The sequence below is a fragment of the Pimephales promelas genome, chromosome 21 (assembly GCF_988280905.1).
Source record: "Pimephales promelas chromosome 21, fPimPro1.hap1.1, whole genome shotgun sequence".
NCBI classification, from domain to species: Eukaryota; Metazoa; Chordata; class Actinopteri; order Cypriniformes; family Leuciscidae; genus Pimephales; species Pimephales promelas.
Window position 1 is genome coordinate 12,002,131 of NC_142789.1, and position 20,085 is coordinate 12,022,215.

Sequence of the window (20,085 nt, forward strand, 5' to 3'; positions counted from 1 at the left end):
TAAGAAATAACTATCAATGGTCACGGGCGACGTAGCCGGAAGTACAGAATCAAAATCGTCCGACATCGTTGTTTTACCTTTTAATTCCTTTTTTGTAAACGGCGTTTGAGTTAGTTTTCACGTTCAACCTATGCGTTCAACTTGTAAACACACTGACTCTGTACTTCTGGCTACGTCGCCCGTGACCTTTTGAACGTAATTACGTATTACGTGACGTTGCAAGCGCGCCTCACAGAATGGAGAAAGGCTAGCAATTGTCCTTAGAAAAGTTACATTTTTGGAATAAGTTTTGAAATAACCGATCATTTCGCATGATAAGACCCTTATTCATCGTCTGGTGTCGTTTAAAGACATTTGAAGCTGCATCTGAAACAGTTATAACTGTCGGTTGGACCTGGTTCCCATTGAAGTCCATTATAAGGAGAAAAATCCTGGAATGTTTTCATCAAAAACCTTAATTTCTTTTCGACTGAGGAAAGAAAGACATGGACATCTTGGATGACATGGGGGTGAGTAAATTATCAGCAAAAGTTTTTTCAAAAGTGAACTAATCCTTTAACTCTGATTGGTCAATCACAGCACTTGGGTCAAATATTCCAGACTAAAGACATCATTGGGCCCTATTTTAACAACAGGTAAAATGCTCAGTGCGCCCAGCGCATGGTCTAAAAGGCTTGTCCTTATTCTCTTAATGCGTAATGGGTGTGTTTTGGGCGCAGCGTGAAAAAAACAACAAAAACAATCAGTGTAATTTCCCATTTCCTTTAAAAAACATTTGCGCTCACGCCATGACGGATTCGCCAGTTTGCAAGCAAAAAGACGCGCCTCCAGAGAGTAATCGGTCTGCTCATGCGAGAGGTTGAAGCGCACAAGCAGACCATCTACCAGGACAAGGATTCTTTATGTATACAATAATAATCTTTTACACTGTAATCCTTTTATTTTTAATATTTGGCATGTTTGTGTACTACTGCGCATCCCTGTGTGTGCAATAAGCAGAGGATCCGCCTATAAGCGCACATTACTAACGCACTCTTTAAATAAAAAAAAAGATATTGCACCATTGACCAACAAAAATCTGGTCGAGTCTATTTCAGTTGCCTCAAAATAATGATGCACCAACAATGCGCCTGAACACACCTCGTTTCAGACCAGCACGGCCATGGGCAAAAAAATGGGCGCAAATAAATTTGCTATTTAAACAACACACACGCGGAGGATGTGAAAACGAGAACTGCGTTGGGCTGAAACTAGCAAAAAACACTTGCATCGTGCATGGCTCTGCATTTTGCTTAATAGGGCCCATTCAGGTGAGCTAAAAATAGATTTTTGGTAACTCTTTACAATTTGTTAACTGCATTAGTTGACATTAACTTCTACAAAATGCATTTACCTGCTGAAGCTGCTGCTCTGTGGCAAACCCAAGGCCATACACTGTGTTCGCCCTGCTGTCCGCCCACTGGCCAAACTTCTGTGACGTTTTCGTGAAAGTCATATTAGGTGTGATGGTGCTGTTGATAATCGCCTGTAGTAGAGCAAATATCAAAAATTTTGATGAATAAAATCAAGGTGCAAATAACAAAACTGTAATTTTCTTATTGATAATTGGATCCCTGGTAGCCGAGGTCTCTCACCTTAGTGCCTCCTACGCTGATGATGCGATACACACTCCTTCCAGCATCATAGAAGAAGGAGACTGTGACGGCGTGTTTGCTGGCCGGAATCCAATTTCGTTTAGTGTCCGGGTCAATTTGGAAGACGTGTGCCTTCATGCTGAAGAGTGGCTGCTCACTATGAGGAGGAAAAAACATTAGGATGCCATCTTTATTGATGTAGGTCGATATTATATGAGAGGTGCGATCACAAAAACAGCAGCACTTGGACTGAGAAGCACCTAATGCAAGGTCAAGAGCGGGACATCAAAGCCAGATCTGATTATTATGAACATCGCCAGAGAGTGATCTGTGACCAGACCTGATTATGAACATCGCCACATCATCTTTTCATCAAATCAACGCGAGATGATTATGGATGGATTAAATCAAAGATTTATTTCTGTCCTGTGAGAATGGCTAAGACTGTTCAACACTGATATAGATAGAGGAACAAGAAGTATAGAATAGTGGATCAAACTTGAGTCTGCTAACCAGATGGTTGCTGGAGATCAGCATTATGCCCTTGAACACATCAATAGAAGTGTCTGCTGAAGGACTACTTACCACGATATGTAATCCAGAGTAATCCAGCAATTTTTACAATTCACTCCAAACCAAACACAATATATGAAATTAACTACCTTTAAAAAGTTTGGGTTATTAATATTTTTGGATGTTTTTGAAAGAAGGCTCTTATGCTCACCAAGACTGCATTTATTTGAGAACAAATAATAAAAACAGTTATTGTGAGTAATTGTTAAATACTATTGCAATTAAAATAACCGTTTTCTATTTCATTCCTGTAATGGTAAAGCTGAGGCTCAGTGTCACATGATCCTTTTCAAAATCATTCTAATAAGCTGATTTATTGCTCTAGAAACATTTTTCTTCTTATTACCAATGTTCAAAACAGTTGTGCTGCTTGAGATTTTGTGGATTATTTGATGAATAGAACGTATAAAAGAACCGTATTTCCTTATATAAATCTTATGCATTGCACATTAAACCGAACATCCATAAAAAGTGGCGTTTGAGTTCAGTACTTTTGATTCACGTCTTATGAATTGTGTTCTTATGGATTTTGGAAACCAATACCTCAAAAAAATGTTTACAGTAAGAAGATACACAACTGGTAAAAAGCTTGGGGTTATTATTATTCATTTATTTATTTATTTTTACGAAATCAGAAACGAAACTTCTATTTAGGAAGGGCACAATAAATAACACCGTCTCATTCCAAGACGTCATATAACTGACGTCTTGGGACGTCTTTTGACCATACGTCAACATCCGCCATTTTAGGGTACCCTTTAACGTCAGTTACATGACGATCCTGGGACGTCATACAACTGACGCTTTAACTTTAACGTCAGTTAGGTGACGGGGTAGGTTTACGCCTGGGGTAGGGTTAGGATCCGATAACGTCATCTAACCGACGTTAAATGGTACCCTAAAATGGCGGATGTTGACGTATGGTCAAAAGACATCCCAAGACGTCAGTTATATGACGTCTTGGGATGAGACTGCGCTGCAATAAACTGATCAAAAGTTACAGAAAGACATGTATAAAATGTTACCTAAACAACCAACTTTCACTATATGGACGAATATCTTCACTTTTTTTGTTTCTGGGGAATAAAGTAAACTATCCCTTTAAAGGGTTAGTTCACCCAAAAATGAAAATTCTGTCAGTATTTACTCACCCTCATGTTGTTCCAACCCCGTAAGACCTTTGTTCATCTTCGGAACACAAATTAAGATATTTAAGATATTAAGATCGCTCCTGCATACTAGTCCATAGGCTTCTTGACGGAATGACACTTGCTGGCATTGAAAAGTCATCAAAGACATCGTTAAATTAGTCCAAGTGACTACAGTGGCTCAATTTTAACTTTATCAAATGACGAGAATACTTTTTGTGCGCAAAAACAAACAAAAATAACGACTTTATTTTAACTATTCATTTCCTTCTCTATGGGCCTGTAGTCAGTTAACATAGTGTGATTGCGTAGAGCTACGTCACACGTAGGCTCACTATTGGCCGACGCTGGTCATGTGTGTGTGATGCGTGTGACGTACAATAACAGAAGCTTACGCTATTAAACTAGTAACCTGACTCGCGCAGAGGGAGAAATAACGAATAGTTGAAATAAAGTCAAATAGTGTTCTCGTCGTTTGATAAACTTAAGATTGAGCCACTGTAGTCACTTGGACTATTTTAACGATGTCCTTTAATGACTTTGAGGCCAGCAAGTCATTCCCTCAAGAAGCCTATGGACTTGTATGCAGGAGTGATCTTAATATCTTAAATATCTTAAATTGTGTTCCGAAGATGAACGAAGGTCTTACGGGGTTGGAACAACATGAGGGTGAGTAAATACTGACAGAATTTTCATTTTTGGGTGAACTAACCCTTTAAAATAACTAGATTCACATCGCTCTCTGATGTGTCGTCTTGCCCTCTTGATGTGCCCTCTCTCTGCCAGCCAGAAGTCCACTGCCAGAAAGTCATGGTCTGATTCTAATGGCAAATCAGTGAGTAATCTTTCATCGAATTTTACCCATCAGTACACTGAGGAGATCAGATTCATATCAGGCTTCGCTCTGGCACATCAGCCCTTTCCACACAATGCTGAAGGTCACACCTGTGTCATTAGTGCTGTGGGTCCATAGCAAATTCTGGGTCCATCAATCTTTCCTGAATTAAACCTCCAGAGGCCAAAGAGACATTTCGGTAATGCTTAATCACTCTGGCATTCTGGGAAGGTTATCTAGGACAGAAAACCTCCGGAATAGGGGGTGCAGGTGCTCCATGCAGAAACTGTTTACCAAGCACTTCTGTTGCACAGTATGATATATACAAAAGATCTCCAATCCAACTTCGACAGTAATTTCACAGCCAAGGTCTTCATACAGAGACTAAGCCTCCTGGATTGTTCCCGAGACTCCATATAATCTTTTTTATGCCTCTAAGATCAAAGATCTGATCATATCCTGCAAATACTGAAACTAGGAACAGCAGAACACGCAATAAACAGGATGGAAAGAGACAAGTCTTTCTATTAAGGAGGCATCACCTGCTGGGTAATAGCGCACCCTGTTCTAAAATTTCACATCTTATTTATGTGATCGTCTGACCCAATTATGAGGAAATCTCCAATAGTGCCAAATACAGAGTGCCATTTTGAGCCCATCTGAGAACAGCCAATCTCAGTTTATTTTTCTCGCCTGCACAAAAACAGAGTATTTAAATCCAAGTCAATAAAGACAGCCGGTCATGCACCTTCAGTATACTTGCGTGAAACGAATACGTTGCGTTATGGGCTTCATAAGCATTTTTATCTAAATGCAAGATGAGGTCAAACAAGATTGCATCGCAAAGACAAGCAAAGAATCCAATTTTATTTTCTCAATTTTCAAATTGACCACACACATAAAGCTAAAATATAGGGGAGACAGGAGAGTGGGGTAAGATAAGCCTTTTTTTATTATGTGGAACTCAAGATGAGAGAAAATTAGACAGAAGTACAATGAGAGTAGGCAAAGTAATTTTAAATCAAAAATTGTAAAGATAATTTACCTTTTTTTAAACTAATTTAATAATCAAATTTCCTTTTTCCAAATAGTTAGACTATATTCATTTCTTAAAGCTAACTTTAATAAAACCAACCAAATTAAACTGAAATTTCAATCTCTTTAATTGCATGCATTTCTGAAACAATATGTTGATCACAAAAGTTATAATGTTCCCAACATCAGGCGAAACAGAGTTTGTGGAGTAAAATTAAATAAAACGTACTTCGTTACTAACATAACCTTGGTTCCCTAAGATGGGGGAACAAGTCTTGCAACGCTAGACCTGATGGGGAAAATATTGAAGTATTGAAGGTTTATTGAATCACGCAGTGAAACTGCACAAGCCTATAGCAGTGCAGCGGATCTGCACGAACCTATGGCGTTGCACCAGAACTGTGCGAACCAGCCGGTGCGGAGCCCGCCGAACCGGGTACTGCAGCCTGCAAGAATGGGCAGAGCATCAGTATAACGGGCTTATATCTTGCCATGGAATTCAGATTAACTCGATTGAACTGAAGCGAAGAATGCAATGAAGAAAGTCGTGTAGCATAACGGCAATACCAGCTACACAATACTCGTTCCCGTTATCTCAGGGAACTGACGTTATGTTTATTGAAGTTTATTGAAAGGATTTCTGGTACAGGATTACACAATCCTCTATTCCAGACTCTAAAAGATACAAACTAAATGCATATATTCAAATTCACATTTTGATTTTTTTTTAAAAACACATTAATTTCATAACTTGAGGTTTCTCCAAAATAAATTACATAAAATTAATTACTTAGTACAGACAAACTTTATAATTATAACATCTTTTGACATGCAAAATGCATCCAGCCTATTCTTAAAGGAATTTATAGAAGGGGAAAACACAACTTCGGTTATGTTTGTAACCGAGTACATTCCCAATCAATACGGTTCACTCGTATTGCATTGGTAGACACGACGGGAACACAATCCAATCACAACGTGCTATAATTGCAGAACAACAACCGTCTTTTTGGCCCCAGCCTAAGACATTTGTGGATAAGAGCCTTAAAGGCAGTAGGGCTCAGTACTCACCCGAGATTAAAGGTTCCAGGCCCCAGACCAGAGGTGGGGACAAGTCACACATGGTCAAGTCCAAGCAAGTCTCAAGTCTTAACCATCAAGTCTCGAGTCAAGTCTCAAGTCGCAGTTCAGATAAATCAAGCAAGTCAAGTCAAGTCAAGGGTTCACCCTAAGCAAGTCAAGTCAAGATAAGTTTCAAGTAAAGTCAAGTCACACTACTAAAATAAATAGAGGTAAATTTTTTCGATACATATTTATTTTTGCACAGAAAAGATGAACTTTTATACATATATTATGTATCTTACATTTTCTATATTAATCATATGCATATCTGTGCTACATTAATATCTGAAAATAAAAAAAAATTGTGTTGTTTACACAAAACGTTCAGAGTCTAAGATGTATCGATTCTAAGATGTATAATCCAATCTGTCTAATTCAATTTAATTGAAACGGTCTAAAATGTATGAAATCTAAAATGTAATATCTTATATAAATGTAAAATATAAAATGTATGAAATGTATGAGAATATAAAATGCAATTTTTTTTTTAATTCAGTAGTTTTTCTTATCATAGCCAACAAATGTCTTCGGAAACTCCTTTTCCTCGATTTACTAAAACCTATATGTAAAACGCATTTGCAGCTGCACAGCCGTGTATATATCTATGCTGCATATACAGACATCCCAACCTACAAGAATTCATTTCAGGGAGGTATATCTCAATGAATGTAATGTTAGGGGGGGGTTAATATATGTTATATTAACATATTTAAAATATGTTTAAAATAAATATAAAATAAAAATGGTAATATGTTATATTAACATATTTTATATTTAATAAATATTACATATTAAATAATATTATGTATATTATATATTAAATTTACATAAATATTAACAAATGATTGTTTTAATTATGGAATTCTCCATAATTAACTCCTAAACTTCAGTAGAGAACAATTCTTTGTAAGGAAGGAGGGGTTTCTTTATTGTACATTTATTTGCATGTAGTATGTAGCATATGGTTTGCGTTGCTTTAAATTGGTCAGTACAGCGCTGACTATTAAGTGTCGCTAGGAAACACGTCCGCGCTGCGCTGACGAATCGGCTGCGCGGCTCGGATCATTGAACCGTGCAGATGACATGTCTGCGCGGCACGAGCTCTGTAAAGCCCCGCTGTCTCGTCCCACTTTTGGTTTGTTTGGCTTCCCATATCTCTGCCGTGCACACGCCGCACGCAATGTATGTTATACGCGCAGTATCTCGCTCTAGATTCCGGGAGATTTTAACTCATTTGCGGGCATCAGGGAGACGCTATCAATATGCGTGAGACTCCCGGAACTTCCGTTTGGCGCGGTTTGAATTGAGCAGCGTAAGGCACAGATGCCGATATATTGATGCTGACGTCATAATATATATTTTAATTAACTGTATTGCTGTTTGTTTATTATATGTTCAAGTCATTGTCGAGTCTTCCACTTCAAGTCAAGTCAAGTCTCAAGTAACTTGTTCTCAAGTCAAAGTCAAGTCAAGTCATTTTTGTACTTTAATCAAGCAAGTCACAAGTCCTGAAAATTGTGACTCGAGTCAGACTCGAGTCAAGTCATGTGACTCGAGTCCCCCACCTCTGCCCCAGACCATCAGGTCGAAACCTAAAGGGAAAGGTTTGTCTGTACATCTGTGCAGGTCCTCTTCACCGAATGAACTAATTAGTGGGTTGAGCTTGCTTGGAGGTCAAATCCTAAATAGACAGGACTCGTGCATGTAATGCAGGAAAATCCAAGTTGTAAAACCTGGAAAAGGTGGACGGTGAGGATCAGCCAACCGCAGCACAGATGTCACCAATGGATACTCCACTGGATATACGACCAGGAAGAGGCCATACGATGCAAGGTGGAGTTTGCTTTTACACTGATGGGTCACTGAAGGCCCATTGAAGTGTAAGCCAACGCAATGGCATCCACTATCCAGCGGGATCATCTTTGCTTCGTGACTGGATGCCTTTTGGTGCATCCTCTAAACTTAAGCAAACAAAGAGCAGTTCTGACTGTCTAAATTGGACAGAGCGCTTTATATATTCTCTTGAAGATGAAATGAACTGAAATTTAAGAAAAAGTGATAACAGATGTTTTTTATTTATTCTCATTGGTACAATTATTAAAATGGCAGAATTTGTTTAAAGGGATAAAATGGTACGTTGAAAATGTTGTTTTTGTTCCACAGGCGCCGCCATGTTGGATTTCAACATTCGCCTACGTCACTGGCATGGTAAGCTACTCCATTGCCTACCCACACCAGCAGAGCAGCCGTAGCTTGTAAATAGTCTGAGGCTAGCTGACATGGTTGAAGAAACAGAAACCAACAGGTCAAGGGGGATTCATATGTGTGACACCATATGTGTGTTCATATGTATATATAATGTCTGCATCAAATGTTTTATTTAGTCAAGTTACAAGTTCAACGCATGACGTTACTCGAATCGTTGATATTCGGCTGAGGGGAAAAGATCCCTGATGTAAGTTATAGTTCACGGTACAGGGTGGGATTAGAATCCTATTCCTCCTCCCCAAATGCCCCCTCGCCCATAGAGTGAACTGCCAGTACGCTGTTAACCTAAACAGTCTGAGAAAAGGACATAACAAGTTAGCCAAGCCAAGTCGGCATTGGCAATTTGTAAAATACCCTGCTACTTATGAGGCGCTCCAGCGCCCTCAAAGGCTCAAATGCGTAACCTATGCTGTTAAAATTGCTCATTTTCGTCTGTGTATATAGGACCTGAAGCTGTTGTCTATGCAGCTTCACGGGTTCTACTATGCCAGTGACATCATCGAAATTGCCAGCGCAAACAAGCGTAATTTTTGTGTTGCTTAAAAAAAGCTATATTCAGACTGATCTCATGAAGTAGCGTGTGTGTGACACACCAATTCGTATTTCCATTTTTGGCGTCAAGACGCATAATCGCTTTTCAGCGTGTTTATGAGCGCTGTTGACTTAACGTTATTACTGTATATATAAATATATGACTTACCTCAACCCCGTCCCTAAACCTAACCGTCACTGGGGTTAATGGCATTTATGACTGTTCCCTTACCATCCTAGGAAAAAAAAAAAAGATCGCTCCCCAGATGTAGATCTAAATACTGCTTTGTTTCGCACGAACATTTGATGGCGTGTACAGACACGCGGAATCACTCGGACGTTAATGGCGTAGACATACACGCATACACGAAGATGGCTCAAAATGCATAGAGATGACACGCCACTTGACTCGAAAGTGGCATGTATGTTTACGCAAAAGTCATGATGTCATGTTGCTATATTAATGTTTTTTATTATAATGTTTAGTGTCATTTACTTTTAATTGTCATAACACGTTTTCAAAATCATTTTTTTTCAGTTCAGTTCATCTTTAAGGCCTGAACATGGCAGAATGTAATTCTTGCTCATCTTCCGAAACGATAAGAGCAGAGTAATGACCTGTGCTCTGAATGGAGTAGAGAGTACTCAGGCACATAAGAACGACTTTACAGTCATTAGTCCTAAACTCAAAGCAAGATGCGCTCACAGAGAGCGCTTGCAATTCACCCACTCGCTTGACGATGCTAGTGCTAGCAAAAGGGGCCATAGCTCAGCCAACAGCAGTGGCTCGAAGAGGGGTCTTCTGAGGGCCCTAAGGACTTTCGATGTTGGAGGTCCCATGTTGGAATGGTAAGGGAACGAGGCGGGTTCAGCCTTCTGGCCGCCTTCAGAAAATTAACAACTAGATTGTTCCTACCTAGAGATTGGCCAGCCACAAGAGTGTGGTATGCTGTTATGGCCACCACATAGACTTTGAGCGGGTGAGTCCTGTGTCCATCAGTTCCTGTAGAAATTACAGTAGCAGCAGCACGTCACAGGATGGCCAGGGAGCTGCTGCTAGCAGTGAATCAACTGCATCAACTATGGCTGGTTCTGCCAGAGAGGGGCCACCAAATGGACTGTCCTCCCTGATCCATTTGATGACCTGAGGGAGCAGTGCAATATTAGGCTGCCAACTCTGAACAACGCTGTGAGCTGCCAAATCGTCAGAACGGGCTCTGGCGTGAGCCTGGCCTGCATCTGGACCGAATCGAGAACTGCTCCCAGAAATGCGATTTGCTGGCTGGAAGACAGTGAGCTCTTGGCTAAGTTGATCCTGAATCACAGGCATTCCAAATGGCTGAGGAGTAAGGATCTGTTAGTATTTAACTCTAGATCCGCTGCAGTGCAATAGACTTGGGCAGTTTCAATGCGTGATTTAATAAGGCTTCAATATTCAGAGAAAAGGGAGTTTTTCCCCCATCGAATCTAGTGACGCAATACAAATGAACTGTATCGATAGGGAACTGAATTAGAATAAATGAATACATTTCACTGAAACTAAGTTTAGCAAAGGTTCATGGTAGTGTTTCTGCAATGTCAAAACATGTAAGGCGCACTGGCTCATCTTACCCCACTCTTACCCCAAGTTATTGTAGGAAGGCTTACCAAACAAATATTTTTCTTTATTTTTTGAAAAATATATATTTTTTGTAAAATATATTTAATTCTACAAATCAATATGTTGTTTGTGTGGATGTAATGAATGAACGGAGATTTCTGGCATGCATCACAAGAAAACTGTCGGGTCTCACACTGAAAGATCCATTTAAGACATTATGATTTAAAAAAATAAAATAAAAACATTATCTCAATTTTTTTCAAAAAAAAAAAGAAAAAAATTGAAACATGCATGAACTAATTGTTCACAATAAGATTATTCAGAATAATTTAGCTGTGATAAGAATTCCCATTTCATGTCGACAAAGGAATTTACATAAATTAGATGACCATTAACAATTTCCAAACGTTTTTTTTATACAAACCATGTGAGAGATTTAACTTACCCCTACACTGAACCATTTGTTGAGAAATTCACACACAGTGTGTGTCTTAATGAATTGTCCCAAATAATCTGGTTATTCTTTTCAGTCATAAAAAAAATATTGAAAAGGTAAGATGCTTCTGGCGTCCCACAGTTTAATTTAAACGATAAGTTAAAGCTCATAAGAAAAATGTAAAATCTACAGATGACGACATTTATAATGTCACATGCATAAATTTAGTCAGTCAATAGATTGTCTGTTCGTGCATAATTAAACAGTAATGAAACAATAAATACTATTAAAATGAGAAAAAAATAGAGGAAATCTTCTCATAAAACAGCTGAGATGCTGCGTCTCAAAATCCAGTGTGCTGCCTAACTAGTAAACAGCATTTTGTGAAATTGCTAGCGCTTTAGGCATTTTTCAGCAAACTCAGAACGCGTCTTATGATGTCTAAAATAATGTCTAGTTAGACAGCGCAGTAACTTTGAAACTGTGAGCTCGCGCTCGCCCCTTTTCCAAACTTACGCCGTCCAAAATATGATCCAAACTAAAGTGATTTACAACTGTCACACATTGGTAAGTGTTAACTCTACTTTTTAAAAAGATATGACCTACGATGTTCAAGACAAATCGTCGTCGCTCTTCTGAAATTTGTAGTAAAACCTGTTAGGAGAAGGAACTCACCCCATTTGCAGAGAAGAAGTAAATCAGTGAATTTCGACCACTCCAGCTTACTTTCCCTGCTGATCCACGGAGGACCGGATTCAGTTCGGTATGTCCTGTTTATATAGCGACAACCAGAAAGCAATGTAAGTGTCAAAACAGTTGTTGTGCTTTGTTTTCTCCGTTATGGAGTGTTTTTGTGGAAATGGTGCTCTCCTTTGTCTAGTGTCTCTGTTGGCTCTCGGTTTGTTGTGCTCCTCATAATCCTATTAGTTTATCTCCAACCGTCTGGCTATTTCCACGCTGTTGGAAATCTTGAAATAAGCGTGCACTTCTGATGCTGCGTTTCGTTGTGTCCTCATGGTCAAATTTCTGAAGTAATCTGCTCCTCCTGAGTACTACAGCGTTCACTCATAACACTGACTGACCTACCCCACTCCTTCATGCTAATGAAATCTGTTGCCCCCTGCTGGCCACTGGACGCAGGAGCAGGTTCTATCTATATCTATCTATCTATCTATCTATCTATCTATCTATCTATCTATCTATCTATCTATCTATCTATCTATCTATCTATCTATCTATCTATCTATCTATCTATCTATCTATCTATCTATCTATCTATCTATCTATCTATCTATCAATTCAATTCAATTCAATTCAATTCAAATTGCTTTATTGGCATGACTGTACATATTACAATATTGCCAAAGCTTGTAACACATAGCATAGTGAAGACATCAATAAAAACAAAGTATTATAACAACTTAAATTGAAATGTACAAATTAAATTAATTGCAAAAAATAACAGTGTAACAGATTATAAATTCTATGAACGTTTGATACCACAGTGTTTTAACATATATATACACACATACACACATTACTAAGGGTCACTGTGGTGGACATTAGGGAAACACACCGAGGTCACACATTCACACACATTCACCTACTGTCTCTCAGGCTGTGGCACGCACACACGTATCTGGCAGCCAGTGCTGCGGTCTGTCCCTCTCCTAGTATTATCTTTATCTGCTCTACTTCAGTCATGGTTGTAAAGTTGTGTATAAGGTTATTACGATTTTTGAAGTAGAGGTCTCTGATCGAGCTGTATTTGTGACAGTGGAGGAGGAAGTGCGTCTCTGTCTCGATCTCTCCTGTCCTACACTGAACACACACCCTTTGCTCTCGGGGTAGCCAGCTCTTTCTGTGTCTGCCGGTCTCGATGGCTAGACTGTGTTCACTCAGCCTGTACTTGCTCAGGATCTGTCTCTGCTTTGTGTCTCTCACACTCTGGAGATATTCCTCCATTTCATAATTTGATTTCAGATTTCGATAGAATTGTAGTTTACTTTGTGTTTTGGTTTCCTGATCCCAATGTTCCAGATATGTGTTTTTAGACTGTTTAGTAATTTGGTTTATTCTGATTTGTGTGTGAGGAGCAGTGCTGGTCTGAGACTGGTGAGTGTTAGTAGGGTTATTCGAGTTAGTGAGTCTCAGGACCAACTGACTGAGAAGACTCTTTTCGGGGTTCAGTTCTTGGGTCTGTAATGCTTTAAAATGTAGCGATTCTGTGGGACTTGATTTTAGATGCATCCAGAATTTGAGGGATCTTTTTTTGCATATTAATAATCAATGGGAATCGGCCTAATTCTGCCCTACACGCATTATTGGGTGTTTTCCTTTGTAGTTTTAGTATCATTTTGCAGAATTCTGTGTGTAGGGCTTCTGTTGGATGTCTGTCCCATCTAGTGTAGCTCTGATCACTGAGTGGACCCCACACCTCACTTCCATACAGCGCAATGGGCTGAATCACACTATCAAAGATTTTACATCAGATTGGAATTGGTAATTCAGAGTTTTGGAATTTCTTCTTAATAGCGTATAGAGCTCTGCGAGCTTTATCTTTAAGAGCATTCACTGCCAGACTGAAACTCCCCGATGCAGTGATGACCAGGCCGAGGTAAGTGTACTGCATCGTGTGCTCTAGGCCGGTGCTAGACTGAACTGGTATCTGTGTCCCTGACATCTGGGCTTCTTCTGAAAGACCATAATGTTGGTCTTTTTGAGGTTGACTGCCAGGGCCCAGTTCTGGCAGTAGTTGTGCAGCAGGTCCAGGTGCTGCTGTAGTCCCTGTGTAGTGGGTGACAGCAGCACCAGGTCGTCTGCGTACAGCAAGAGCTTGATGCTCCTGTCCTGTAGGGTGAGTCCAGGGCCTGTATCTGTCTGTCTATTTGTCTGTCAATATTATCTATCTGTCTGTCTGTTAATACTATATCTATCTATCTATCTATCTATCTATCTATCTATCTATCTATCTATCTATCTATCTATCTATCTATCTATCTATCTATCTATCTATCTATCTATCTATCTATCTATCTATCTGTCTGTCTATTTGTCTGTCAATATTATCTATCTGTCTGTCTGTTAATACTATATCTATCTATCTATCTATCTATCTATCTATCTATCTATCTATCTATCTATCTATCTATCTATCTATCTATCTATCTATCTATCTATCTATCTATCTATCTATCTATCTATCTATCTATCTATCTATCATCTATCTATCTATCTATCTATCTATCTATCTATCTGTCTATTTGTCTATTTGTCTGTCAATATTATCTATCTGTCTGTCTGTTAATACTATATCTATCTATCTATCTATCTATCTATCTATCTATCTATCTATCTATCTATCTATCTATCTATCTATCTATCTATCTATCTATCTATCAATCAATCAATCAGTCTGTCTGTCAATACTATCTATCTATCTATCTATCTATCTATCTATTTGTCTGTCAATATTATCTGTCTGTCTGTTACAGTTTTTCTCCGTCGCTTTGGTGCATTTCTCACATCACTATTTACATTTGCACAACAGTTAATGCAGTAATCAAAACAATTAGCACAAACTGCAAAACTAAGTTGATAACCTGCAAAAGTGTGTCACTTTCTCAAAATGGATAACTCATTCATCAAAAGCAAGTATTCATGTCATTGAAAGTGTCAGTGTCGTCAAGATGAAAAGTCCTAAAACCAGTGTTTATGAACAAGATAGTCAAATGGCTTTGTCATGCTTTCATTATGACAGTTTACTCTGTAAGTGTTTGCCAATACAAAAAAAGTCAGATCTTGGTGACACTATACCTAAAAATGCTCAAGACAGTCCTATAAACTATTTGCACAGCCATTTGAAAACTACAGTAAAGTTTCACATTACTATATTTAGTGAGGTACAGTAACTGAGTACAAGACACTGAATATGTATGTTTCACATTTTTACTGCATAGTCTTTGCAATTCTAATTTGTTCAGAGCATTGTGCAAAAGAAAAAATACACCCTTATTTACAACAAACATACTGTAAACTCTGTTTGGGTAGAGCTGTGCACAACTGTAAACAACATCACAGTACATATTGAAACTGAACATACAACATACATATACTGTAAATCATTCATGCACATCTCTTCTCATCTGTGAAAGCTGAGGTTCACCTGCGAGAAATTGTTCAATTTAGGATAAAATAGGGTTTTTTTTAAGATAAAAAAAAAATTGCTTGACAGATTTTGACAACTAGTTCAACATTTTTGTATGTGATGACTCAAGCAATGAAATGAGGACTATTAGTTTTATATGGAATGACTATTCAACATTCACAAGTATAGTTAATTTGGACTGATATGACATAAGTAAATGATAATGTTATAAAACAGCAGAGAGTTGTATGAAAGCAATTGATGCATGTCCAAAAGCATTTGCAATTTGCTGGAAGGAATGAGAAACTGCTACTTTGATGTGCACAAATGACTAAAAGTTGTGGAGGTTGAACTAACTGTTGTGCAAATGTAAATAGTGATGTGAGAAATGCACCAAAGCGACTGAGAAAAACTGTAATACTATATCCATCCATCCATCCATCCATCCATCCATCCATCCATCCATCCATCCATCCATCCATCCATCCATCCATCCATCCATCCATCCATCCATCCATCCATCCATCTATCCATCTATCTATCTATCTATCTATCTATCTATCTGTATGTCTGTCTGTCAATACTATCTATGGAAGCTTGCTCTTATTCTGTTTTGATCCATCTGTGCATTATTTTATGTTAGTTTTTCTTAGTCGCTTTGGTACATTTCTCGATTCTTTCACGTCATTTTTAAGGCAAGTGCATTTCTCAAAACAATTCATACAAATAGCAAAACACCATGGATTACCTGTAAAAGCCAGACTTTTGCTCAAAATCCTTAGTTCATCTCTCAAAAGTAAATATCTGTGTCAATGAACACGTCAGTGCCATCAGAATGACCTCTTGTCATTGTGTACGGAATCGGATAACACAGTTAAATTGCTTAGTCATGTCAATATCAGTGTTCTCTGGAGAGATGTTCTGATGTAAAATATGGATGAAGTTTTGATGACAATTATTGTAAATTGTAGGTTACACCTTAGTGTATGTGGGAGTTTGATTGCAAGAGTTACAAGATTCACGCTTGCGATACAGAAAGGAAAAGACAACACTGCATAGCACAAAGAAAAAAAATGTGAACAGGACAGATTTGGAAAAAAAAGTCTAATGGAAATGTATATAAATATGCTTGACATATTACAACTTGTTCAACCATTTATCATGTAAAGACTTATGCTATATGAACTAATGCCTAAATGTTGTGGGGGGGCGTAACTATTCAACAGAGACCCATTATAATACATTTTGATCAACATGAGATGGCAATTGATAATGTAGGAAACAGCAGAGAATTGTACATCAATTGCATGGAGCATATGCACCTTGTTCAAAGAAATGAGAAGTGCCACAATGATGTGACGATTGAACAGGTGGTTTTGAGGATTTCAATTCTGATCTGAGAAATGTACCAAAACGACTGAGAAAAACTGTAAATGCTTTATTAATGTGCTTTTTTATGTTTTATCTCACACTTACCTGTAATCACTTTTACTTTGTTCTTTTCTACTCCTTATAGATTCTGAGGAGTTGGAGTTCTTCATTTCTGATGAATTCCTGTATGTCCTGAGCAGTAACGTTCACTCATCGAGCACAGACAGAGGCAGCAGGAAGCCACAGCTCAGACTGGCAAAGTAAGGTACTTTTGTGAAGACAGAGGGCAGCAGCGCTTCACTTGTGTATCTGCAAGGAGAATGCTGTTCTAACCACAGATATCCATAATAAAGGCTAGATGTCTTACGGCGAAGTCTCTATGTCATCACCGGTGGCCATCTTGTCGCAGGCAAGCTTTCTGGTGGGCTCTGTGGTAGCTGAGTGATCAGCACTAACACAAATACTCTTATCTTTTTGAAATCTTGACAGATTTACAAATGGTTTGGCTTCTTACAAACATTATTAACGTGGCTGTAATTCTGGATGATCAATTGACTCAATTGATCAACTGACTCAATTCACTCTTTCTCCTCTTCACCTGTAACTCTTGTGTGGTGAGCTTTGGAGAGCTAACGTTGTACTGTGGCTTTGGATGTACAGTAAATAGTAAAGTGCTAAATGCTTCATTCAATCAAACCAGCTGTGCTGCTTAATATTTTTGTGGAAACCATGATACATTTATGGGGGTTATTTTTAGGATTCTTTGATGAATTCAAAAGAACAGTGGTTTTTTTTTTTTTTTTTTTTTTTTTTTTTTTACAAATCACTTTGCTTCACTTCAGATGGCCTATACTAATCCACTGGAGCCGTATGGATTACTTTTATGATCGATGGATGCACTTTTTGGAGTTTCAAAAATTCAGGATCTATTTACTGCCATTTTAAAGGTTGGAAGAACCAGGATATTTTTTTAAATATAACTCTAATTGTGTCTGACGGCAAAAACAATTTTTGATATGTTTTAGCTTACCTCAAGGCCATCCAAGATGTAAGTGTCTTTGTTTCCACAGTATTTTCAATTTTGATATTTTTTTGGTCAAACTGGTGTTGTCTGTCAATCATATAATGCAGTTTTAGGGGGTCCACCTCAAAGAGCATGCACAGAGAAGTCAAAATTAAACATGATTTAATGACTCGTGAATTTAAGTACACACTGATGTCCTAAGACACGAAACGAGCGGTTTGTGTGAGAAAACGAACAGTATTTATATAGTTTTTACCTCTTGTTAACAGCCGTCAAACTGATCTGAATCAGATGTCCAACTGAACCGAACTGAACCGTCTCCAGACGTTACGCCGGAAGTGATCTCTCGCGCATCTACGTCACGCATTTTTTACATGGCGATTTCGTAAGTTTTACTTTTCACTAAACATATTTAGATATATCGAAATCGTCCCGTATATCTAAATATGTTTAGTGAAAGGTAAAACTTCCGAAATCTCTGTGTAAACAATGCGTGACGTAGACGTGCGAGAGATCACTTCTGGCATAAAGTCTGGAGCTTCTTATACTGTCTATGGTAAAAACGATATAAATACTGTTCATTTTCTCACACAAACCGCTCATTTCGTGTCTTAGGCCATCAATGTGTACTTAAATTCACGAGTCATTAAATCATGTTTAATTTGGACTTCTCTGTGCATGCTTTTTGAGGTAGACCCCATAGACCTCCATTATATGACTGACAGACACAAACGCTGTGACCTAAAAATATATAAATTGAAAATACTGTGGAAATAAAGACACCTACATCTTGGATGCCCTTGAGGTAAGCTAAAACATGTCAAAAATTAATTTCAAAGTGAACTATACCTTTAATGCAGTGATCTAATCAACCAATCACATGGCAGTTTCTTCAATGCATTTAGGGGTGTGGTCCTGGTCAAGATAATCTCATGAACTCCAAAATGAATGTCAGAATGGGAAACAAAGGTGATTTAAGCAATTTTGAGGGTGGTATGGCTGTTGGTGCCAGGCGGCCCGGTCTGAGTACTTCACAATCTGCTCAGTTACTGGGATTTTCACAAACAAACATTTTTAGGGTTTACAAAGAATGGTGCGAAAAGGGAAAAAACATCCAGTATGCGGCAGTCCTGTGGGCGAACATGCCTTGTTGATGCAAGAGGTCAGAGGTGAATGGGCCGACTGATTCAAGCTGATAGAAGAGCAACTTTGACTGAAATAACCACTCGTTACAACCGCGGTATGCAGCAAAGCATTTGTGAAGCCACAACACGCGCAACCTTGAGGCGGATGGGCAAAAACAGCAGAAGACCCCACCGGGTCTCCGCTACAAATAGGAAAAAGAGGCGACAATTTGCAAGAGCTCACCAAAATTGGACAGTTGAAGACTGGAAAAATATTGCCTGGTCTGATGAGTCTCGATTTCTGTTGAGGCATTCAGATGGTAGAGTCAGAATTTGGCGTAAACAGAATGAGAACATGGATCCATCATGCCTTGTTACCACTGTGCAGGCTGGTGGTGGTGGTGTAATGGTGTGGGGGATGTTTTCTTGGCACACTTTAGGCCCCTTAGTGCCAATTGGGCATCTTTTAAATGCCACGGCCTACCTGAGCATTGTTTCTGACCATGTCTATCCCTTTATGGGATCATGTACCCATCCTCTGATGGCTACTTCCAGCAGGATAATGCACCATGTCACAAAGCTCGAATCATTTCAAATTGCTTTCTTGAACATGACAATGAGTTCACTGTACTAAAATGGCGCCCACAGTCACCAGATCTCATAATAATTGAAGGAAATATATCAGCCTCTGCTGAACACGGATTGATTGCAAAGTTAAACCATCACAGTAGAATTATCCGTGGTAGTCAATTCGCCTCATTCGCACGTCTACCATGCTAAATGCCTCAATCGTGCCACAGGACATCTAGACGGACGTAAATGCGTCTTTACATTGACTTAACATTGAAATCACTCACGCCAGACACTCAAGAATGAGCGAGTAATCAAACCTTTGTTTTAGCCTCAATTGAGTGTAACACCGTACAGTATGTGTAACTTTGGCCATTCACAGTGGTGTGACTGGGACACTAACTCTGCTTGTCATCATAGAAACAGACTATCAAACTGTGATGTTTATTCCCGCTTTAGCAACATGCTGAATATGCTGCCGTCCTTTCGACACACAGTTCCGCTGCCCAGCGGACCTGCAACCGTCTCGCAAGTGGTTATTTCTCGTGAGATGTAACCAATCAGATAACGCCGTGGACGGGACATTGAGTTGAATGGTGATTTCAGAAAGGCTGCGCCAGTTATAGTAGAGCCAGCCAAAGTAGGCTAGCACATTTTCAAATAAAAT

The 20,085-nt window shown here is 38.8% G+C and overlaps 1 protein-coding gene across 2 annotated transcripts in view; it reads right to left on the bottom strand.

Moving 5' to 3' along the window:
- Positions 1-12,278, bottom strand: part of homer3b (homer scaffold protein 3b) — a 37,260-nt gene extending 24,982 nt beyond the window's left edge. The window contains exons 1-3 of one of the 2 annotated variants that reach the window (XM_039655708.2): positions 11,858-12,278; positions 1,635-1,791; positions 1,394-1,525 (exon numbers count right to left, since the gene is read on the bottom strand). In XM_039655708.2, coding sequence (XP_039511642.2) covers positions 1,394-1,525; positions 1,635-1,791; positions 11,858-11,862 — 294 coding nt within the window. In that variant the 5' untranslated portion in view covers positions 11,863-12,278. The remainder of the gene's footprint in view (positions 1-1,393; positions 1,526-1,634; positions 1,792-11,857) is intronic. The other variant, XM_039655709.2, reaches the window with a different exon arrangement.
- Between the last annotated feature and the right edge of the window lie 7,807 nt (positions 12,279-20,085).